Here is a 24,719-nt window from a genome sequence, read left to right as displayed (position 1 = left end):
CATATACTAGCATGCAGGCTACTGATTAACCCATAAGAGCCCAGACCGATTTCTCAATCAAGGAAAATTATTGAGGAAATAAAATGAACTAAATAGGCGACAAAGAAAACATTTCTGACCTTTTATTTTTTAAAATAGCACTTTCATGTCTCAAGATCTGAAATATTAAATTGCAAATTTGCAGAACACTGCAACACTATTACACTGTTAACCCCAAAGTTCATTCTATGCAAGCAGTTTGAGTAAATACCACTTTTAAAATTTTTTTTATTGCATTACTTAAACAGTATGAGTATATGAAGAGTATATGAGACAGTCATTGGGTGTACTCATTTTTGTAATTTAAACAAACTTAAACTATCATGTTTTACCTCAGGCCACAGTGCTGCCCTGCTGTGATTGGCTCAAAACTCAAGACAAGTCTGTGCTTGTCCGTTGACGGCTACAGAGGAAGTTGCGCCATTTTCTAATTTATGCAGAGCAATTTAAGGTCTTTGCACTTTTGACAGCAAGCTAATTAGCATTTTTGTTACCGGCTACAGTCGGTACTCGGCATGTTAAAAGTGGGTCAATGTTGTAACGACATAACGTTACTGTACAAGCAATGCTTATTTAACGGTAACAAACTTAAGCCCTATATGTTGAACTTCCTATCTTATTCATTCGTTAATTTATCACACAGTCTTACCTCAGTCAACTTCTTCCCTCCTTCAGTGAAAATTCAACGTCTCAGATGCGGACACAAGTGGGTGGGGGATGTGTTTGATTAAGTCTCCTGGTTGGCTGGTGATAGATCGGTGTCATTATAGCACGTCGGAGCGGTTCATGCCAGGCTCGAGTCCGATCCACCACTGATGAGTTGCCCAATAAGAATCCAGAATGTCATCAAAAGGAGTATTTTTTTCTCAATAGACGCAGGTGATGTTAAAGCCTACTGGCAGTCACGAGGCAGACTACAAAACCGCAGGGCATCAAGGCCACTGTGGCCTTACGGAAGATATTTTTTTCCAAGGGCACAAGGCCAAATTGAGAGGGCACGAGGGCCATGGCCCTCGTGAAATTCCTGCCCTGCTCTAAGCATTCAGTTGCCTGATCAAGTTCTGCGGGGGCTGACAGTTACCCAATCAAAGTTGATAACTCTGGGAGATCATTTATAAAACTCTGTGCAGTAGTTGACATGAATGTACCGTACGTTTAATACAGTAGCGTGGTGAGGTGCATATATTATTACTCAGACATATTTTGAATGAGATGAGATAATGATCTGAGATAACTTCAGACTGTGGAAGTGTGACTGTATTTTCTATGTTTAACCTGAATGTTAGTACAGGTAGTCGTCGACTTACGACCTATGCGACTTATGACCGATCGACTTTACGACCGTCTGGTTATGACTGGCAAGTGTTTCCCAGCTGAGCTAGCTGAGTGTACGGCAGTTTCTGCCCCAGCTCCCGGCAGTGCCTCTCGCCGCATACAACAGTTTCCGCCCCAGCTCCCGGCGGCGCCTCTCGCCGCGTACAACAGTTTCTGCCCCAGCTCCCGGCAGCACCTCTCACCGCATACAACAGTTTCCGCCTCAGCTCCCGGCAGCGCTTCTCGCCGCGTACAACAGTTTCCACCCCAGCTCCAGGCACACGCGCAGTCTCTTGCACACTCCGTCATACAGTTTCCGCCCCAGTTCCTGGTTTATGAAATGAGCAAATGCTCCTGCCAGCCCGAGCACTGCAACAGCTGATGATGACATAGATGACCCACAGCCAAGCACCAGTGATGCCAGCGGTCACTAAATTTTGTATTTTGCTATGTTTTACATTTGTATTTTGGTATGTTATAAACTAAAATGTTTTCTATTTTTCACACCTGTATTTCGTATTTTTTGTTTTGCACATATTAAACGAATTGTACTGTACGCAGTGTAGTATGCAGTGTTTGACTTAAACCAAATAATAAGCCAAGGTAATGAAATAAGAAAATGTTGATAAAATAAGACTTTCAGATGATTACAATATCATTACACATCACAATATACTTACGTTCATTTAACATAGGCCAACTTACGACCAGATCGGTTTACGACCGGTCAGTCGTAACCAAACGCAGTCGTAAGTCGACGACTACCTGTATTAGCTCGAGAGTGTGACCGCCATTATGAGTTGGTTCTGTGACATTCTGATTAACCCCTACTGAATCTAAATGGACAAAAACAGTTTTCAAAAGGTCTTCTGGGTTATCAAAGTGAATATTAAAATCTCCAACAACAAAAGTTTTGTCTAAGGAAATAACCAGGTCTGAGAAAATCTGCAAATTTAGAAAGAAACTCAGAATATTGCCCCGGGGGCCTGTAAATAATAAGTAATGGAATTAACTGGGTAAACTTGTTTTTTTAAGGTGACATACATTATATTAGTATGAAGAACTTCAAATGTATTAAATTTATAACCAGGTTTTTGTTTACACCAAGATAATCATTATAAATAACCGCAACGCCTCCTCCTCTGCAAGTTAGACGAGGCTGGTGTACATACAGTGGTGCTTGAAAGTTTGTGAACCTTTTAGAATTTTCTATATTTCTGCATAAATATGACCTAAAACATCATCAGATTTTTACACAAGTCCTAAAAGTAGATAAAGAGAACCCAGTTAAACAAATGAAACTAAAATATTATACTTAGTCATTTATTTATTGAGGAAAATGATCCAATATTACATATCTGTGAGTGGCAAAAGTATGTGAACCTCTAGGATTAGCAGTGAATTTGAAGGTGAAATTAGAGTCAGGTGTTTTCAATCAATGGGATAACAATCAGGTGTGAGTGGGCACCCTGTTTTATTTAAAGAACAGGGATCTATCAAAGTCTGATCTTCACAACACACATTTGTGGAAGTGTATCATGGCACGAACAAAGGAGATTTCTGAAGACCTTAGAAAAAGCACTGTTGATGCTCATCAGGCTGGAAAAGGTTACAAAACCATCTCTAAAGAGTTTGGACTCCACCAATCCACAGTCAGACAGATTGTGTACAAATGGAGGAAATTCAAGACCATTGTTCCCCTCCCCAGGAGTGGTCGACCAAAAAAGATCACTCCAAGAGCAAGGCGTGTAATAGTCGGCAAGGTCACAAAGGACCACAGTGTAACTTCTAAGCAACTGAAAGCCTCTCTCACATTGGCTAATGTTAATGTGCATGAGTCCACCATCAGGAGAACACTGAACAACAATGGTGTGCATGGCAGGATTGCAAGGAGAAAGCCACTGCTCTCCAAAAAGAACATTGGTGCTCGTCTGCAGTTTGCTAAAGATCACGTGGACAAGCCAGAAGGCTATTGGAAAAATGTTTTGTGGATGGATGAGACCAAAATAGAACTTTTTGGTTTAAATGAGAAGCATTATGTTTGGAGAAAGGAAAACACTGCATTCCAGCATAAGAACCTTATCCCATCTGTGAAACATGGTGGTGGTAGTATCATGGTTTGGACCGCTTTTGCTGCATCTGGGCCAGGACGGCTTGCCATCATTGATGGAACAATGAATTCTGAATTATAGGAAAATGTTTGGACAGCTCTCCATGAACTGAATCTCAAGAGAAGGTGGGTCATGCAGCAAGACAATGACCCTAAGCACACAAGTTGTTCTACCAAAGAATGGTTAAAGAAGAATAAAGTTAATGTTTTGGAATGGCTAAGTCAAAGTCCTGACCTTAATCCAATCGAAATGTTGTGGAAGGATGTGAAGCGAGCAGTTCATTTGAGGAAACCCACCAACATCCCAGAGTTGAAGGTGTTCTGTACAGAGGAATGGGCTAAAATTTCTCCAAGCCGGTGTGCAGGACTGAGCAACAGTTACCTGAAATGTTTAGTTGCAGTTATTGCTGCACAAGGGGGTCACACCAGATACTGAAAGCAAAGGTTCACATACTTTTGCCACTCACAGATATGTAATATTGGATCATTTTCCTCAATAAATAAATGACCAAGCATAATATTTTTGTCTCATTTGTTTAACTGGGTTCTCTTTATCTACTTTTAGGACTTGTGTGAAAACCTGATGATGTTTTAGGTCATATTATGCAGAAATATAGAAAATTCTAAAGGGTTCACAAACTTTCAAGCACCACTGTAGATCAGGGTTGGGTTATAAAAAATATTCCAAACTTTGAATATCCTACGGAGCACCATTAAATCAATTATAGCAAAATGGAAAGAACATGGCACCACTACAAACCTGACAAGAGAAGGCCACCCACCAAAACTCACAGACCGGGCAAAGAGGGCATTAATCAGAGATGCAACAAAGACACTAAAGATAACCCTGAAGGAGCTGCAAAGATCTACAGCGGAGATGGGAGTATCTGTCTGGACCACTTTAAGCTGTACACTCCACAGAGCGGGGCTTTATGGAAGAGTGGCCCAAAAAAAGTCATTGCTCAAGAAAACATGTTTGGAGTTTGCCCAACAGCATGTGGCAGACTCCCCAAACACATGGAAGATTCTCTGGTCAGATGAGACTAAAATAGATCTTTTTTGGCCATCATGGAAAATGCCACGTGTGGTGTAAACCCAACACCCTGAGAACACCATTCCTATGGTGAAACATGGTGGTGTCAGCATCATGCTGTGGGGATATTTTTCATCTGCAGAGACAGGAAAGCTTTTCAGGCCTGAAGGAAAGATACTGTAGATGATACTAAATACAGGGCAATTCTGGAGGAAAACCTGTTTGAGTTGATCAGAGGTTTGAGACTGGGATGAAGGTTCACATTCGAGCAGGACAATGACCCTAAACAGACTGTTAAAGCTACACTTGAGTGGTTTAACGGGAAAAATTTAAATGTCTTGGAATGACCTAATCAAAGCCCAGACCTCAGTCCAATTGAGAATCTGTGGCATAACTTGAAGATTGCTATACACCAATATAACCCATCTAACTTGAAGGAGTTGGAGCAGTTTTGCCTTGAGGAATGGGCAAAATTCCCAGCGGTTAGATGTGCTAAGTGAATAGAGACATACCCCAAGAGACTTGCAGCTGTAATTGCAGCAAAAAGTGGTTCTACAAAGTATTGACTTTGGGAGGTGAATACCTATGCACACTCCAGATTTCTGTTTTTTTCATCTTAATTATTGTTTGTGTCATAATAAAATAACGATTTGCACCTTTAAAGTGGTAGGCATGTTGCTTAAATCAAATGGTGCTCCCCCCCAAATTCATTTTAATTCCATCTTGTAATGCAACAAATCTGGACAAACATGACAGGTGATGAATACTTTTGCAAGACACTCTGTATATATATATATATATATATATATATATATATAAAATGTGTGTGTGTTTGTGTGTGTGTGTGAGATGGCGGCATGGTGGTGTAGTGGTTAGCACTGTCGCCTCACAGCAAGAAGGTCCTGGGTTTGAGCCCAATGGCCGATGAGGGTCTTTCTGTGTGGAGTTTGCATGTTCTCCCCGTGTCTGCATGGGTTTCCTTGGGGTGTGCCGGTTTTCCCCACAGTCCAAAGACATGCAGGTTAGGCTAATTGGTGGCTCTAAATTGACCATAGGTGTGAATGGTTGCTTATCTCTATGTTTCAGCCCTGCAATGACCTGGTGACTTGTCCAGGGTGTACCCCGCTTCTCGCCCATAGTCAGCTGGGATAGGCTCCAGCTTGCCTGCGACCCTGTAGAGGATAAGTGGCTACAGATAATGGATGTGTGTGGGTTTTATTGTAATAACTGATCTGGGATTTGTGTGTTGATCAGCTCCTGGAGCCTCTAACAGCCAGTGGAACAGCATTGAATCAAGCTCAGTTGCGCTTACTGAAGGAAACAGAACTCAAGAGGGTTAAAATCCTGGGCTCTGGAACATTTGGTACTGTCTCCAAGGTACATATTCTATGTGCATGTGTTTATATGCATTTAGTGTATATTCATGTGCCTTGCATAAAGTCCTCAATGCATTTTTCTTGATCAGGGCATCTGGATACCTGAAGGTGAGAGTGTGAAAATCCCAGTGGCTGTAAAAATCCTCAGTGAAACTACAGAACCAAAAGCTAATGCAAAGTTTATGGATGTAAGTTCATCATATTTAACCCAAATTCTCAATTCTTTTGCGATTTAGATTTTTATTGGAGCTGACATTTGGGGAAGACTATACAGCACAATCTTTAATCAGTGTTTTAATTCTACTTTAATCATAAATTAAAACAGCCTTGGCTAACAAAAGCACATTAGTTAAAATTTTAAAATGTGTTAAATATTAATTTAAAGATATTGGTTTTGTTTTGGCATACACTTGCGCATACATTTCTATTTAAGAGTACATATTGCAATATCTGGAGGTATTTATTTATATTTATAGTTTTTTCAAGTTTTAAAATTAGCTCCATCCCATCCTGAGATGGAACTCATGAGTCTCAGCGAGTGTTGTCGAATTGTTTCATCAGTGTTTCATTGCAGTTCCAAATCGCAGGCAGTAGAGGGTGCTAAAAATGATGAAATGCTCATTTAATACTTCTGAGTAAATTAGTCCATGTCAGAATAAGCATGTTTGAGAAAATGTACATATAAAATCAGTGTCATGTTTAACAAGGATACATGCTGCTAACTAGGATACAAACATTGCATAAGCTTTAGTCAAAACACACACACATAATTTATAGCTAACCATTCAATCATGGAGGCTAACTACAGAGATTAACTATGTCCAAAATGCTAAGGGTGTTCTTCACAGAATCTAAAACCTTCAGAGAAGGTAGATGGATGTAAATGAAGATTAAACCATTTATTGCAAACAGGAAAGACAAATCCAAAACTTGATCAAAGAATAGTAATCAGTAGCCAGGTAAAGAGTCAGGTGATCAGCAAACAGGGCATTAGAGACATCAATATGTGGATCAAATTAACAAAATCTAAACCAGTAATGCACATGAGATCAAAAGGCTTAATAACGAATGGCAATTATAACACAGAGCATATACTTCTCGAAGTCCGTGTGTGTTTAGAGGCCTTAAATGCTCTGAGCTGTAATTGTGTCAAATGCAGAACAGGTGTGCATGATAAGCAAGCTGGAGAATATGACTGGCACAGTGTCTGTTGCTCTGCAGATGTTGGGTGCTCTAGTCTGTGGCAGCTGTGTTTTTAGGCTGCAGTGCATTCTGGGAACTGTAGTCCAGAAGTATTGTCTGGAAGCACAGATGTTCAGGAGAAGCATTAGCAGCAACATTATTGTTCAGTGAAAGATGTTTCTCTCCTACGTCTCAACAGATGGTGCTATTGATGTCCAGTATGGATCACCCCTATGTGCTGAGATTGCTTGGAGTGTGTATGAGCCCCAACATGCAGCTAGTGACCCAGCTCATGCCCCATGGCTGCCTGTTGGACTACATTCACGAACACAAAGACAATATTGGTTCTCAGCTACTGCTCAACTGGTGTGTGCAGATTGCCAAGGTAAGAGTTTCCCCATTAGTTTTGTTTTAATTTGTTGGTGATATATGGTTGATGAATTAGAAAACATTGACTGGGCATTGACCAAAAATGTAAGGTCGAGAGTACAAAGTGGCAGAAATAAGGGTCTGTCAGGTTGCTGGGCTTACGCTCCATGCTAGGATGATGAGCTCAGCAATCCAACATGCCTGATTGATACTATTTTAACAGGAGCCTATCTTGGTGAGCAAGCCCTGGAAGGATAGTAAAGGACAAGGTCAGGAGTACAGGTAGTGGAAATGAGCTTCCTCCACAAGCTAGCTGGGCTTACTCTTTGTGATAGGTTGAGGACCTTGACAATCCAGGAGAGCCTCATTGTGGAGCTGCTGCTCCTCTGAATCAAGAGTTGCTATTTGAGGTGGTTCAGGATGCTCTCTGGTCAGCTCCTGGTAGGCTGTTTTAGGTATGTCTCAGTAAATGAACCAAAGAACAACAGGACCATGCAGTCTTAAGACCTTCTGGAGAGATAATATCTCACAATTGGCATGGGAATGACTGGTGATTCCCCAGGAGGAGCTGGGAACTGAAGCTGAGGATAACGGAGCCTAGACTGACCTTTGTAACCCCCACAGGGAATGGCAGAAGGAAATAGATGGGATAAGAGAAAGGGAGGGGATGGTAGGATGGTGTAGCTTGTAATAGGGTAGTCCGAGGGGAAATTACTCAGGTCCAGATGGTGTGCATCCTCAGCTGGACAGTAGGCTTGGGAAAATCTGTGACCAGTTGTGATCAGTGCATTTGCTGTCTTCATCTTTTTCCTTGGCTGCAGATCTTTTTGATTACTGTCTTTGTGGTTATTGGCCATGGTGCTAATCCTGTCCTTGCTGAAATATCCAGCTGGAACTGAATAGCCACCAGCTGCCAAAACACAGACAGCTGGTAGACCTGCTTCCCTTGTCAAGGCTGCAGTTTTCATCCCCTGTACCCCAGGGTCCAATCCTGGTAGATTATTGAATCAAAACCCAGAATAAGATGTACTGGGTGCACCCATGATGCAGGCCAAGGCATACATGTTCAGTGTCTTAAATCACCTCCTTCACCCAGGACTGATTATTACTTTCTTATGATTTCACTAAATTTACCAAATTGCCTTACTGTTGGAAATTTTCTGTGATATCTATGAGCATTAGGACAATTTACAATCCAGTGTGTTACTAGTATTTACCCACTGGCAAATATAGTCAACCAGCTTAATTAACATCAAATTGTAAAGTTAGGAATCACCTTGTTAGGAAGGAGTTGCTGCCCTTCATCATGGATAGTTGCATGATCGATGATGTGTGAACTGCTGTCTGGTGTTGTGGAAATAACGGAGCTTTACAACTACCTACTTGATTGCCAGGGATTCTGCATCAGCACTCTATTGGTAAGTTTAGCAATATTATTATAAATCTGGTCTCACAGATGTGAGTCTGCAGAACAAATGATTGGCCAACATCTAGATTTGGGACCACTGGCTTTGAAGATTTGTCAGGTATTGGATGCTGATGTTAAATAAACCTCCCTCATTGACTGTTGCCCAGGCCTCAGTATTCAATGGGGCTGGTATCAGATGATTAGTTTTTTGGTGGGAACATATTTATTGTTATTTTATATTGGCCCAACTGCAGGGGCGCTCATCCTGATCCTACACATCAGCTGTGAGGCATAATTACATGAGAGTACAGAGAAAGTTTAAAAAATTTTATGATGACCTGAGCACAAAATTGAACCTGATTATATGTGCAAAATTACTTTAACTATTAACAGGGTATGATGTACTTGGAGGAGAGGAGGCTGGTACACAGAAACTTGGCTGCTCATAATATTTTGGTGAAATCTCCAAATCACATCAAGATTACGGACTTTGGGCTTGCTCACCTTCTGGATGCTGATGAGAAGCAGTATAATGCAGAAGGAAACAAGGTCAGTCTCAAGAAAGGGATGTTCTGGCTCACACTTGCACGGACACATTGATTTCATGCGTTGCTATACTTGTATGATAATTTTCTTCTTCCCTTATGCTGATCCGCATCAAGTGGATGGCGCTGGAGTGCATTCAGTATCGAAAATTTACACACCAGAGTGATGTCTGGAGCTATGGTAAAAGAGTAACATTAAAACTTGCAAATCTTATTACTGGTGCCTCTGTCCATTATTTAAAAGACATATAACCAATTTCCTTATTTCAGGAGTGACGATCTGGGAATTGATGACATTTGGAGGAAAGCCATATGATGGGCTTCCTGATCATGAGATCCCAGATATCTTGGAGAAAGGAGAACGTCTGCCTCAACCCCCTATTTGCACCATAGATGTCTACATTGTCATGGTTAAATGTGAGTCAGTTCTATAATGTTATAGCCTGGAATTGAACTGGGAATAAATATGTCCCTATAAGCTTTTCACATTAGAATCCTGACACTATTGCCTATTTCTCTTGGCAAAATTGCTTGAGCGTTGTCAGACTGGATGGTGAGCAGTCTTGCTACAGATTCTCAATAAGATTAACATCTGGGTTTTGACTAGACCATTCAAACACATTCAAGTTCTTGGTTTCGAACCACTCCACTGTAGCTTTGTCCTGTTGAACATCCTCCTCTTGCAGAAAAGCACAGCTTTTTTTCTTGGATTTTCCTGTATTTGGCTTTATCAATTTTGCCATCAACCTTGACCATTTCCCCAGTCCTTGCTGATGAAAAGCAGACCCACAACATGATGCTCCCACCACCATCACCACCACCACCACAGTGAGGCTGCTGATCTCAGGATGTTGACTGTTGTCTCATTTTGTGCCAAGGCCAGAAAACTTCAATTTTGGTTGAAGCCCTGTGATAACCTGGCGACTTGTCTGGGGTGTACCCCACCTCTTGCCCATGGTCAGCTGGGATAGGCTCCAGCTTGCCTGCGACCCTGTAGAACAGAATAAGTGGCTACAGATAATATATATATATATATATATATATATATATATATATATATATATATATACACACACACACACACACACAGTGGGGCAAAAAAGTATTTAGTCAGTCACCAATTGCGCAAGTTCTCCCACTTAAAAAGATGAGAGAGGCCTGTAATTTTCATCATAGGTATACCTCAACTATGAGAGACAAAATGAGAAAAAAAAATCCAGAAAATCACATTGTCTGATTTTTAAAGAATTTATTTGCAAATTATGGTGGAAAATAAGTATTTGGTCAATAACAAAAGTTCATCTCAATACTTTGTTATATACCCTTTGTTGGCAATGACAGAGGTCAAACGTTTTCTGTAAGTCTTCACGAGGTTTTCACACACTGTTGCTGGTATTTTGGCCCATTCCTCTATGCAGATCTCCTCTAGAGCAGTGATGTTTTGGGGCTGTCGCCGGGCAGGGATCCCAGACGTCCGCTATTTAGCGGAATTCTGCTATTTTCTAGCGAAAGTGGGTTTTTTTTTTTTAATCTCTTGTATATCCATTAAAAATATGTTTAAGTAAAATGACCAGCAGAATACGTTCTGATTTGGTTTGCTTGTTTAGCGATGTTTTCGTCGGCTTCGTTTGTTCTCGTTGACATTCGGGAACACTCGGAAGTTAAATTGATGTAAATACCGCGAGCAGTGTTGCCAGATTGCGCGGTTCTCCACCCAGTTGGGGGGTTTCAAGTGCATTTTGGCAGGTTTTGAACATATTTTGGGCTGGAAAACGTCAGGAGTATCTGGCAACACTGACCGCGAGACTGTACGCGATAGAACAAGAAAACAATATGGCTGCGCCCATTTGCTAGAAAACATGTTTTAACTCCGTTCGTGCTTTTGTTTCTAATGCGTTGAACTTAATTCAGAGCACTGCAGGAACATCAGAAAAGCAGAAGGAAAGATCAGAGAAACAAAAGCAGAGAAAACTGGAGGAAAGACAGAATGCACCCCAGAAAAGAGCATTAAATTCCTTTGCAGTGAAACCTTTCAAAAAGAGAGGTTTAAATCAAATATCTTCAGTATTTGCTGTACATATGTATATATCTAATATTACTGAATCATTGATTTCTGCTCATATTCATGATTTTTGAAAAATGAATGTGGCTTTCTGTGTGGAGTTTGCATGTTCTCCCCGTGTCCGCGCGGGTTTCCTCCGGGTGCTCCGGTTTCCCCCACAGTCCCACAGCCCCACAGTCCCACAGCCCCACAGGCAGTTTTGACATTAACTTGAAACAAAAAAAAATAAACAAATGAGATGAACTATGGATACTATTGTTATAACAAAATCAGTGGAATATTTAGGCAAGTATATTCTTCAAAGCTACAGTTTCGTCTAATTTTTATAATTTTTTTTTGCCACTTATGTCATTGATTACAAAATATGGCATCAAATAGATACACATTATGGTTAAATTCTGTTGCTTTTCTATGTTAAATCTATGTAAAAAATGTGTTCTATAGCATCTTTAAATGTTAAAATCTCAACAGCTTCAGGCAGCCCCCTTGACCCCTGCTGATAGTTTCTCATCTCATCTCATTATCTCTAGCCGCTTTATCCTTCTACAGGGTCGCAGGCAAGCTGGAGCCTATCCCAGCTGACTACGGGCGAAAGGCGGGGTACACCCTGGACAAGTCGCCAGGTCATCACAGGGCTGACACATAGACACAGACAACCATTCACATTCATACCTACGGTCAATTTAGAGTCACCAGTTAACCTAACCTGCATGTCTTTGGACTGTGGGGGAAACCGGAGCACCCGGAGGAAACCCACGCGGACACGGGGAGAACATGCAAACTCCGCACAGAAAGGCCCTTGCCGGCCACGGGGCTCGAACCCAGACCTTCTTGCTGTGAGGCGACAGCGCTAACCACTAGCCTACACCACCGTGCCGCCCGGTGATAGTTTCTTACATTCCTCTATTTTTTTCAATTACTGCTGGGATCCTTGGCTGGGCAACATGGACTTTCAACTCCATCCAAAGATTTTCCATGGGGTTGAGATCTGGAGACTGGCTAGGCCACTCCAGGACCTTGAAATGCTTCTTACGAAGCCACTCCTTCGTTGCCCGGGTGGTGTGTTTGGGATCATTGTCATGCTGAAAGACCCAGCCACGTTTCATCTTCAATGCCCTTGCTGATGGAAGGAGGTTTTCACTCAAAATCTCACGATACATGGCCCCATTCATTCTTTCCTTTACACGGATCAGTCGTCCTGGTCCCTTTGCAGAAAAACAGCCCCAAAGCATGATGTTTCCACCCCCATGCTTAACAGTAGGTGTGGTGTTCTTTGGATGCAACTCAGCATTCTTTCTCCTCCAAACACGACAAGTTGAGTTTTTACCAAAAAGTTCTATTTTGGTTTCATCTGACCATATGACATTCTCCCAATCCTCTTCTGGATCATCCAAATGCTCTCTAGCAAACTTCAGACGGGCCTGGACATGTACTGGCTTAAGCAGGGGGACACGTCTGGCACGTCCCTGGCGGCGTAGTGTGTTACTGATGGTAGCCTTTGTTACTTTGGTCCCAGCTCTCTGCAGGTCATTCATTAGGTCCCCCTGTGTGGTTCTGGGATTTTTGCTCACCATTCTTGTGATCATCTTGACCCCATGGGGTGAGATCTTGCGTGGAGCCCCAGATCGAGGGAGATTATCAGTGGTCTTGTATGTCTTCCATTTTCTAATAATTGCTCCCACAGTTGATTTCTTCACACCAAGCTGCTTACCTATTGCAGATTCAGTCTTCCCAGCCTGGTGCAGGTCTACAATTTTGTTTCTGGTGTCCTTTGACAGCTCTTTGGTCTTGGCCATAGTGGAGTTTGGAGTGTGACTGTTTGAAGTTGTGGACAGGTGTCTTTTATACTGATAACGAGTTCAAACAGGTGCCATTAATACAGGTAACGAGTGGAGGACAGAGGAGCCTCTTAAAGAAGTTGTTACAGGTCTGTGAGAGCCAGAAATCTTGCTTGTTTGTAGTTGACCAAATACTTATTTTACTGAGGAATTTACCAATTAATTCATTAAAAATCCTACAATGTGATTTCCTGGATTCTTTCCCCCCCATTCTGTCTCTCATAGTTGAAGTGTACCTATGATGAAAATTATAGGCCTCTCTCATCTTTTTAAGTGGGAGAACTTGCACAATTGGTGGCTGACTAAATACTTTTTTGCCCCACTGTATATATATATATATATATATATATATATATATATATATATATATATATATATATATAAGCATACACTGGTGCATCTCAAAAAATTAGAATACCATGAAAAAGTTCCTTTTTTCATGATTTAATTCAAAAAGGTAAACTTTCATATATTCTATATTCATTACATGTAAAGTGAAATATTTAAAGCCTTTTTTGTTTTAATTTTGATGATTATGGCTTATAGCTCATGAAAATCAGAAATCCAGTATCTCAAATTATTAGAATATTCCCTAAGATCAATCAAAAAAAGGATTTACAATACAGAAATGTCCAACTTCTGAAAAGTATATTCATTTATACACTCAATACTTGGTTGGGTCTCCTTTACCATGAATTACTGTATCAATGCGGTGTGGAATGGAGGTGATCAGTCTGTGGCACTGCTGAGGTGTTATTGAAGCCCAGGTTGCTTTGATAGTGGCCTTCAGCGTATCTGTATTTTTGGGTTGGGTGTTTCTCATCTTCCTCTTGACAATACCCCATAGATTCTCTATGGGGTTCAGGTCAGGCAAGTTGGCTGGCCAATCAAACACAGTAATATCATGGTCAGCAAACCATTTGGTAATAGTTTTGGCACTGTGGGTAGGTGCTAAGTCCTGCTGGAAAAGGAAATCAGCATCTCCAAAAAGCTCATCAGCAGATGGAAGCATGAAGTGCTCTAAAATCTCCTGGTAGATGGCTGTCTTGACTTTGGACTTGATAAAATACAGTGGACCAACACCAGCAGATGACATGGCACCCCAAATCATCACAGAGTGTGGAAACTTCACACTGGGCTTCAAACACCTTGGATTCTGTGCCTCTCCACTCTTCCTCCAGACTCTAGAACCGTGATTTCCAAATTAAATGCAAAATGTACTTTCATCTGAAAAGAGGACTTTGGACCACTGAGCAACAGTCCATTTCTTTCTGTCCTTAGCCCAGATAAGACACTTCTGACATTGTCTCTGGCTCAGGAGTAGCTTGATATTAGGAATGTGAAAGTTGTATCCCCTTTCTTGAAGATGTCTGTTCGTGATGGGTCTTGATACACTCAGTGCATTTACATGCACATCCAAATCGAGCTACTGTCGGTAATCAAGCTAAGGGTCCCAGCAGGGGTGCCAGAGAAATCCAATCCTACATGCACACAAGGAAATCAAGCTATTGTGTGAGGTACATTGTGCACCCGAGCCACAGGTGGCGCTACACGCCCCATCGTGTTGGTACACTTCCGGTTGTCGTCATGAAGAAGAGCTATTCAAGAGTATAAACCAAGTTATCAGTTCTGGTTTTTTTGCTTACAATTTAACTTATGTCTTAATAAACACACAAAAAGTTCAATTGTTTTGTTTTTATTGACATTCTTCAGATGTTGGACATACACACACACACACACACACACACACACACACACACACACACAAATGCACTACTACTGTTGTCATGCCGACTGAGGCTGCTGTGTTTCCCGCTTGTGGTCTCGTCACTCGTCACTTCCAGAAGGGAAGTAAGTAGCTCGACTACGTAGCTCGATAGGGTTACATGCACTAAGTAGCTCGGCTACAGTCGCATAATCTAGGTCACGTAGCTCGATTACGAGAAATCCAGTTCGTCTTGATTTCAGCTGAGCTAAGGTGTTTCCATGGCATTTAGAACTTCAATTTCAGTCTAGCTACGGCAGAAATTCGATTTTCTCTATGTGCATGTAAACGCACTGACTGACACCAGCCTCAGTCCACTCCTTGTGAAGCTCTCCCAAGTTCTTGAATCAACTTTTCTTGACAATCCTCTCAAGACTGCGGCCATCCCTGTTGCTTGTGCACCTTTTCCAGCCACCCTTTTCAGCAATGACCTTTTGTGGCTTACCGTCCTTGTGGAGGGCATCAGTGATCATCTTCTGGACAACAGTCAAGTCAGCAGTCTTCCCCATGATTGTGGTTGTGTGTACTGAACTAGACTGAGAGATATACTGTGTTCATACTGTTTTACTCAAACTCGAAATGAAACATTCTAATATTTTGAGATGGGTTTTTTTATGTTTTTGTACTGTATACCATACTGATTAAAATTAAAATAGAAAAATGCTTGAAACATTTTAGTTTATGTGTAATGAGTCTATAATACATAACATTTTCACTTTCTTAAATAACTGATGGAAAATATTTAACTTTTTCACAATATTCTAATTTTTTGAGATGCTAGTATATGCTGCTTTTTTCCCAACAAATTGCTTTCTTCTCACAACTCTTCAATAAAATTGGGCTGCTTCGGTGAACACCTTCTGAGCTGTGGATCTGTGGAGTGCCTTCTTCTTGGTTGTTTTTGTGACTAATGCCATCCTTACCTGGTCATTGACTTTGGTGGACAGTCTCCTCTAGAACTGAGAGTTGAGATTGTGACATGTTCTTTGCATTTTCTTTTATGGTAATGGATTTAATGTCATTCTGTGCAATGGTCAAAGTTTGGGAAAATTTTTTTTTAATAACCCAAATCTGATTGATACTTTTTCAGACCTTGTTCCAGATTTGTTTTGATAGCTTCTTGGTGCTCATCATGCAGTTTGTTTTAGCATTTTCTCTGACAAACACTGAGGTCTTCCAGAAACAGTTGTATTTATATAGAGAACTGCACCCCTGAAGACACAATTCGACTAATTATGCGACTTCGGATTGCAGCTGGTTGCACCAGAACTAATTTGCGCATTCACAGCAATGAATGTAGGGTGAATAGGCAAATTAAGTTTAAGGTTTAAAAAAAAAAATAAAGATTTTACCACCACATTAATATGATGTGCAATTTTGTGACATATAATCCCAATTAAGTCCATTTCAGCTCCAGGTTGTAACAATACCAAATGTGGAAAACTGTGGAAAAGTCACTTTTTTCTCTCTCAAACAGATTGTCAACTTTATCTAGTTTTAACTACTTTTTAACTCAGAAGGACATCTGAGAGAATTAAACAGAGATGGCTTTATTTCGAATTAAAGGTTTTAATGAGGTTTCTAATTAACAATGCCTTTCTGTTCCTAAGATGGTTTGAGTAACTGTTGGTTATTTTGGCATGGAAATTTAAAGTGGTGAAATAGAGATTAGTGGTGCATGCAAATGAGTTTTAAGGAACAAATAGTTCTTCTTGTCAACAGCCCAGTAATTTGAGTTGATTCCTGAGTCAGGATGTCAGCGAAACAGTGACATCTAATCTACAGCCCAATAGGACCGTTTATCCACATTGTTGTTATGGCATTCAAATAAACCGATACAGCTGCATGTGTCAAAGCTGTCACTGAGTCACTTCACTCCTCGGCTTATGTTGTCACATTGTGTCACCACCTCAAGGCTGGATGATCGATGCTGACAGTCGGCCCAGGTTTAAAGAGCTCGCTGCGGAATTCTGCAGGATGGCGAGAGATCCTCAGAGATATCTAGTCATCCAGGTGAGTAAGCTGCAGAAAAATAAGCTGTTTTACCCTCTTTACTATCTGAGGACACTTTCTGGGACAGAGAGTAATTGGCCATTTTTATTTATTTATTTATTTATTTATTTTTTGTCTCAGGGGGAAGACTGCATGAAGCTGCCCAGTCCCAGTCACAGTAAATTCTTTCAAAGTCTTCTCGAAGATGATGATTGGGGAGAACTTTTGGATGCTGAGGAATTCTTGGGACCTCATGCATTTTCATCAAGAACACAAGTGTGTGCTCTAATGCTGAGTAGTATTCCACAAATACATATTGAATACTTAATTCTGATTGGCCAGATGTTGATTAATTTCCAGCAGTTTGTACAGTAGTTCTGGATGCTCATTCTAATATGTCATGTCTACTATGTCTAATAGCGGTCTGAAACATGAAACTATAGTAGGAGTTGAATCAGTGTGGTCAAAGGAAAATATTTCAACAGTATTTCTTTTTCCATTGAACAGAACCATATTCGGAATCATGATGGACCTCATAGCCCAAAGGAAGCAGCAGGGGGACGTTCCCAGGTTTCATTCGGCCCAAGTGGAACCCAGCAGGTGTCTCTCAGCTCACAGGATGGCGGCAAAAATGTGAAGAAGCTGCCCAGTACTGGATTTGTGGAGTGCTACAGTGAAAATGCAACAAACTTCCTGCCTGAGAGAACACCGCAGGGGAAAACTGATGAGGACGGATATGTGGCGCTCAGAAAGGACAACAGCTCATCAGGTAGAGAGAATCTTGTGTTCTCAGAGGTGGATAAATGATAAATGTATTATCCAGCCCATTGGGCAAGTGGAAGCTCCAGTGTGATTCCTAGTCGCAGGCTTTGTCTGCTTGGAAACTGAATTGATGAGACTAAAAACTGGTAGCTGTTTAAATAATATTGGCTGGGATTGAATGGTATATCAGATACAGTGGTATGCAAAAGTTTGGGCACCCCTGGTTAAAATTACTGTTACTATGAACAGTTAAGCAAGTTGAAGATGAAATGAACTCCAAAAGGCATAAAGTTAAAAATGAAACACACTTCTCAACATTTTAAGCAATCTCAGTGTATTATTTTGGATTTGTACAATTTTAGAGTGAAAAAAGGAAAGGAGTAACTTGCAAAAGTATGGGAACCCTAGGAGATTTGAGCACTCAGATCACTTTGACCAAGGTCTCAGACCTTAATTAGTTTGTTAGGGTTATGGCTTGTTCACACTCATCATTAGGAAAGGCCAGGCGATGCAAATTTCAAAGCTTTATAAATACCCAGGCTCCTCTAACCTAGTCCCAAAAATCAGCAGCCATGGGTTCTTCTAAGCAGCTTCCTACCACTCTGAAAATGAAAATGGTTGAGGCCCACAAAGCAGGAGAAGGTTATAAGAAGATAGCAAAATGTTTTCAGGTTGCCATTTCCTCAGTTCGAAATGTAATTAAGAAATGGCAGTTAACAGGAACAGTGGAGGTCAAGATAAGGTCTGGAAGACCAGGAAAAATTTCAGATAGAGCTGCTCATAGGATTGCTAGAAAGGCAAATCACAACCCCCGCTTGACTGCAAAAGACCTTCAGGAAGATTTAGCAGACTCTGGAGTTGTGATACATTGTTCTACTGTTCAGTGACACCTGCACAAATATGGCCTTCATGGAAGAGTCATCAGAAGAAAACCTCTCCTTCATCCTCACCACAGAATTCAGCGTCAGGAGTTTGCAGAACATCTAAACAAGCCTGATGCATTTTGGAAACAAGTCCTGTGGACTGATGAGGTTAAAATGGAACTCTTTGGCAGCAACAAGCAAAGGTATGTTTGGAGAAAAAAGGGCACAGAATTTCATGAAAAGAACACCTCTCCAACCATTAAGCATGGGAGTGGCTCAATCATGCTTTGGGGTTGTGTTGCAGCCAATGGCACGGGGAACATTTCACAGGTAGAGGGAAGAATGGATTCAATGAAATTCCAACAAATTCTGGAAGCAAACATAACCCCATCTGTAAAAAAGCTGAGGTTGAAAAGAGGATGGCTTCTACAAATGGATAATGAGCCTAAACACACCTCAAAATCCACAATAGACTACCTCAAGAGGCACAAGCTGAAGGTTTTATGGTACCATGGCCCTCACAGTCCCCTGATCTGAACATCATTGAAAATCTGTGGATAGACCTCAAAAGAGCAGTGCATGCAAGACGGCCCAGGAATCTCTCAGAACTGGAAGACTTTTGTAAGGAAGAATGGATGAAAATTCCTCAAACAAGAATTGAAAGACACTTGGCTGGCTACAAAAAGCATTTACAAGCTGTTATACTTGCCAAAGGGGGTGCTACTAGGTACTAACCATGCAGGGTGCCCAAACTTTTGCTTATGGCCCTTTTCCTTTTTTGTCATTTTGAAAATGTAAAAGATGAAAATAAAAAAATGTTTTCGCTTAAAATATAAAGGGAATGAGTCATCTTTAACTTTATGCCTTTTTGGAGTTCATTTCATCTTCAACTTGCTTAACTGTTCACAGTAACAGTAATTTTGACCAAGGGTGCCCAAACTTTTGCATACCACTGTATATTCCATTCAGCTAGCATGATATTGAACAAGTCAAAGATGAGTATAGACAATGTCCATGAAAACCCCCTAGCCAATATTATTATTATTATTATTATTATTATTATTGGGGCGGCACGGTGGTGTAGTGGTTAGCGCTGTCGCCTCACAGCAAGAAGGTCCTGGGTTCGAGCCCCGGGGCCGGCGAGGGCCTTTCTGTGTGGAGTTTGCATGTTCTCCCCGTGTCCGCGTGGGTTTCCTCCGGGTGCTCCGGTTTCCCCCACAGTCCAAAGACATGCAGGTTAGGTCAACTGGTGACTCTAAATTGACTGTAGGTGTGAGTGTGAATGGTTGTCTGTGTCTATGTGTCAGCCCTGTGATGACCTGGCGACTTGTCCAGGGTGTACCCCGCCTTTCGCCCGTAGTCAGCTGGGATAGGCTCCAGCTTGCCTGCAACCCTGTAGAAGGATAAAATGGCTAGAGATAATGAGATGAGATTATTATTATTATACACACACATTCCTTTCAGGTGTTCAACACGTCTTTCTCTTTCAAAATTCTCTCAAAATCTTCCATATTTAACGAAGCAAACCTGAGGGCCATGTTTGTTTATGAATTGTCACAGTTGCTCGCTAGGACGGAAGTTTTACATCTCCGACGTGTGACGTCATGTTGTCTTGATAACCATCTAATATTGTAAATCATATTCAACGGTCATTTTCCCTTGGGTAGAGTAATGTAATACATGTAGGATAAGCAATATGCTAGCAATATTGCATGCTATCAAACCAAATTAATGAAACCCACGAGAAGGGAATAGAATGCATGTTTTTACTCCATCCAAAAAGTGTCCTGTATGTATAATAATATATAATAATGTATGAGCTAGTTAGCTCACTAAATGCAGTTATAAAGACTCAGGGAAGCAAATGAGCATATGACTGAGTAAACAGGATGACCATGTTGCCATACATTTATCCTCTCTTGATAAATGTTTTGGGGTGGCACGGTGGTGTAGTGGTTAGCACTGTCGCCTCACAGCAAGAAGGTCCGGGTTCGAGCCCTGTGGCCAACAAGGGCCTTTCTGTGCGGAGTTTGCATGTTCTCCCTGTGTCTGCGTGGGTTTCCTCTGGGTGCTCCAGTTTCCCCCACAGTCCAAAGACATGTAGGTTAGGTTAACTGGTGACTCTAAATTGACCGTAGGTATGAATGTGAGTGTGAATAGTTGTCTGTGTCTATGTGTCAGCCCTGTGATGACCTGTCGACTTGTCCAGGGTGTACCCCGCCTTTTGCCCATAGTCAGCTGGGATAGGCTCCAGCTTGCCTGCGACCCTGTAGAACAGGATAAAGCGGCTAGAGATAATGAGATGAGATAAGTGTTTTGATGCTGTGATCTCAACAGTCACAGAAATGTTTCCAAATCTTTCAGCTGTCTACTGTGGTGTTCTCTGGTCACATTGCAAAGACAAATATTATTTGAACCTGGGGCATTGTCATGTTGGAGCAGACAATTGTGTGCTTCCAGCTTTGTGGTGACAATTTGGATTAGGCCCATATATAGGAGGGATGGTCAAGAGTCCACAACCGTTTGACCATTTAGTGTATTGTCCCTGTGACACTGATTACTCCCAAGTTGCTCCACAGTCTGATAACTAACAGAATGTATTGCACAAGTGATGCAAAAAAAAATTGCATATTGTCGAGTGAGTTGTTTGTGGGTTATTGTTTGAGATAGGCTCAAGAGGTTACTTGAAAAGCATTCAACCCTTGACAACTGACAATAAGTTTTGTATTAGGAATAAACTTGTTTAATTTAGTTATCATGCTTTGTCTTTTCATCTTCTTAGATCATCAGAATGTTGTTGAAGAGAACCCTTTTGTAACACTAAGAAAAAATGTGGAAATTCAAGCACTGGACAACCCAGCATACCATAGCACATTTGATGGACCTTCTAAGGTTGATGAGAAGTACAATAATGAGCCTGTTTATCTTAATACTTTCCACAACAAAGGCAGTATAAACAAAGCGATTCTGAAGAAAAATGATGTTTCGGCCCCATTACAGTTCACTACAGCAACCAGCACGACTATCAGTCATGTACCCCTAGCTGCACAGGCAAAAGAAGGACGATCCCATTACAACAGCCAAGGTGTACATGTTCATTTCTCAATTCCACCAGTACATCATCCTCAAAGTGAACCAATGAGTCACAATGTCCATCATACACATTCTGCCCATGGTTTCCATGGAAATCCCAGCAAACCTGCATCCTCAAATCAGCCTTGCCTTGTAAACCACCAAGTCCAGCCTGGTCCTGTAGATCCACTTATTGCAAAGTCTGTAGCTGCTGGTAAAAGTGGGCTCTCAGGCCATCTGATCCATTCAGGCAGCATGACGCAGCAAGTTCATCCTGGAATGATCCTGGTAGACAAGAAGTACTGGAAGACTTTTGACAACCCAGAGTACTGGCAACATAGTCTTCCACTCAAAGCATCCCAAGGGAACCTTCATAGTTCCTCTCAGAGCTGCCATTCAAGCCTCTACAGACAAAGTCTCCACAAGCAGAATGGTTGTATCCGGTCTAGTGTTACTAAGAACCCAGAGTATACTCCAGAGTCTGAAGCCATGAGGCCAGGAACAAGTTTGCCTCCTCCACCATACCGCCAGAGAAACACTGTAGTGTAACATCAGAGCCATCCATGTTCTCCAGAGCCTGATTCCATGACCAGCAGGCCATTCTTTTCCACTATCCACTCATTTCTGAATTATACTGTTCCTGATTTCCAAACTTTTCAATACCCATACTGTCAGTGGGAATACAAGTTCAGCCAGGTATCATTCCAAGAATACTGCCTTCCTTCGAGCCATTCTTTATAAGTTTGTGTTTAGCAGTCTTGTCTAAGTTAATGATTCTTTATTAGTGTTGTTAATTATTACATGGTACAGCTAACAAAAGGCAAATGTAGAAACTTTGAAATTGGATGTCCATTGCCAAGAAACATACTGTATTATATATTTTGTAAGGTTGCAAACATCATTGGCAAAACTAGCATGTTTAAGAGCAAAATTGGATATTAGCCCAATGTGATAAATTTGTATTTACTCTCTGTGAGAGTGTGTCCAATGTGCCATATTGACTGATTTATGGATGATATGTTTTTTCATATTTAATGCTCTTCTTGCATGTTATGCTATGTTTGCTGTTACTCTTCTCAGATGATTTGTGAGTTGCTAGATTTTATTCTGAGCAAACCAGGACATCAGACGTGGAGTGGATGCCTAGTGCCCTTGAGAGAAAAACAAGTAATATAGGCAGCATTATTGAAAGACATGGATAAATATGGTTGTGTTTGATAGTGTATTAACATTTTTACATCTTGTTTTACACCTCGATAAATACATACACACATTATTTAACTAGCCTTAGTGTTTTTCTTCTGTCTGTTTTCCTTCTGCTCATGTATAGTTCAATTTTTTTAAATAAAAATACTAAATAAATGTCTTATTTAATGTAGAAGCTGTCAAGCTGTTTGAGACTCGGGTTACATCACAACATGACATTTACACCATTATACAAACAATCAAAAATATGAGATGTTTGAAGGGAAATTATTTTGTGCAAATATCATGCCACAACTTTTTTGTTTTGCCATGTGCCTTTGCTTTGGTTCTAGTTCTGTCTTCACCCCTGTGCTATCATTTGCTGCTTGCCCTAATGTGTTCACCTGTTTCGTGTTAAGTCCTTGGTTAGCCTATTGGTCTATTCATACCCTGTGTAAAATATAAATAAAAACAGAATACAATGATTTTCAAATCCCTTTTGACCTATATTCAACTGAATACAACACAATACCCTCATTCTAAATTTGATGCTTGCAATACGTTCCATAAAAGTTGGAACGGGGCAACAAAAGACTGGGAAAGTTCTGGTATGCTCAAAAAACCACCTGTTTGGAACATTCTGCAGGTAAACAGGTGATGGGTCATGATTGGGTATGAAAGGGGCATCCTTGAAAGGCTCAGTTGGTGACAAGCAAGAATGGGGTGAGGTTCACCATTTTGAAAAACTGCATGGGTAAATAGTCCAACTGTTTAAGAACAATGTTTCTCAATGTATAATTGGAAGGAATTGAGGGATTTCACCATCAGCAATCTGTAATATAAAAAAAAAAGATTCAGATAATCCAGAGATATCTGTGCACATTAGGGCCAAGGTTAAAAATCAACATTGAACGCCCATGACTTTCAAGCCCTCAGGTGGCACTGCATTAAAAACTAACATGATTGTATAAAGGATATTACTTCATGGACTTGGGCACACTTTGGAAAACTGTTGTCAGTAAACCAAGTTTGTCGCTGCATCTACAACATCATCCAGAAATGCTGCCAAATTCTCTGGGCCTGAGCTCATCTGAGATGGACTGATGCAAAATGGAAAAGTGTGCTCTGGTCTGATGAGCCCACATTTTTTTAATTTATTTATTTATTTTTTAATCATGGACATTGTGTGCTCCGGGCTAAAGAAGAAAAAGACCATCCAGATTGTCACCAGCGCAAAGTTCAAAAGCCAGCATCTGTGATGGTATGAGGGTGTGTTAGTGCACATGACATGGGTAACCTGCACACCTGTGAAGGTAAAATTAATGCTGAAAGGTACATACAGGGGCGGCACGGTGGTGTAGTGGTTAGCGCTGTTGCCTCACAGCAAGAAGGTCCGGGTTCGAGCCCCGTGGCTGGCGAGAGCTTTTCTGTGCAGAGTTTGCATGTTCTCCACGTGGGTTTCCTCCGGGTGTTCTGGTTTCCCCCACAGTCCAAAGACATGCAGGTTAGGTTAACTGGTGACTCTAAATTGACTGTAGGTGTGAGTGTGAATGGTTGTCTATGTGTCAGCCCTGTGATGACCTGGTGACTTGTCCAGGGTGTACCCCGCCTTTCACCCATAGTCAGCTGGGATAGGCTCCAGCTTGCCTGCAACCCTGTAGAACAGGATAAAGCGGCTAGAGATAATGAGATGAGAGGTACATACAGGTTTTGGAGCAATCTATGCTGCCATCCAGACAACATCTTTGACAGGGATGTCCCTGCTTATTCCAGCAATACAATGTCAAGCCATGTTCTACACATT

The 24,719-nt window shown here is 41.2% G+C and overlaps 1 protein-coding gene across 1 annotated transcript in view; it reads left to right on the top strand.

The window, feature by feature from the left end:
• Window positions 1–22,595, top strand: part of LOC132865962 (receptor tyrosine-protein kinase erbB-4-like) — a 235,721-nt gene extending 213,126 nt beyond the window's left edge. The window contains exons 18-27 of the mRNA XM_060898467.1: window positions 5,751–5,873; window positions 5,962–6,060; window positions 7,254–7,439; window positions 9,225–9,384; window positions 9,486–9,557; window positions 9,647–9,793; window positions 16,957–17,054; window positions 17,175–17,309; window positions 17,541–17,802; window positions 21,441–22,595. Coding sequence (XP_060754450.1) covers window positions 5,751–5,873; window positions 5,962–6,060; window positions 7,254–7,439; window positions 9,225–9,384; window positions 9,486–9,557; window positions 9,647–9,793; window positions 16,957–17,054; window positions 17,175–17,309; window positions 17,541–17,802; window positions 21,441–22,279 — 2,121 coding nt within the window. The 3' untranslated portion in view covers window positions 22,280–22,595. The remainder of the gene's footprint in view (window positions 1–5,750; window positions 5,874–5,961; window positions 6,061–7,253; window positions 7,440–9,224; window positions 9,385–9,485; window positions 9,558–9,646; window positions 9,794–16,956; window positions 17,055–17,174; window positions 17,310–17,540; window positions 17,803–21,440) is intronic.
• The last annotated feature ends 2,124 nt before the right edge of the window (window positions 22,596–24,719 follow it).

This window comes from Neoarius graeffei, chromosome 18, assembly GCF_027579695.1.
Source record: "Neoarius graeffei isolate fNeoGra1 chromosome 18, fNeoGra1.pri, whole genome shotgun sequence".
In the NCBI taxonomy this organism is placed as follows: Eukaryota; Metazoa; Chordata; class Actinopteri; order Siluriformes; family Ariidae; genus Neoarius; species Neoarius graeffei.
The sequence above is the reverse complement of the archived record's forward strand: the minus strand, read 5'-3'. Positions and strand labels throughout refer to the sequence as shown.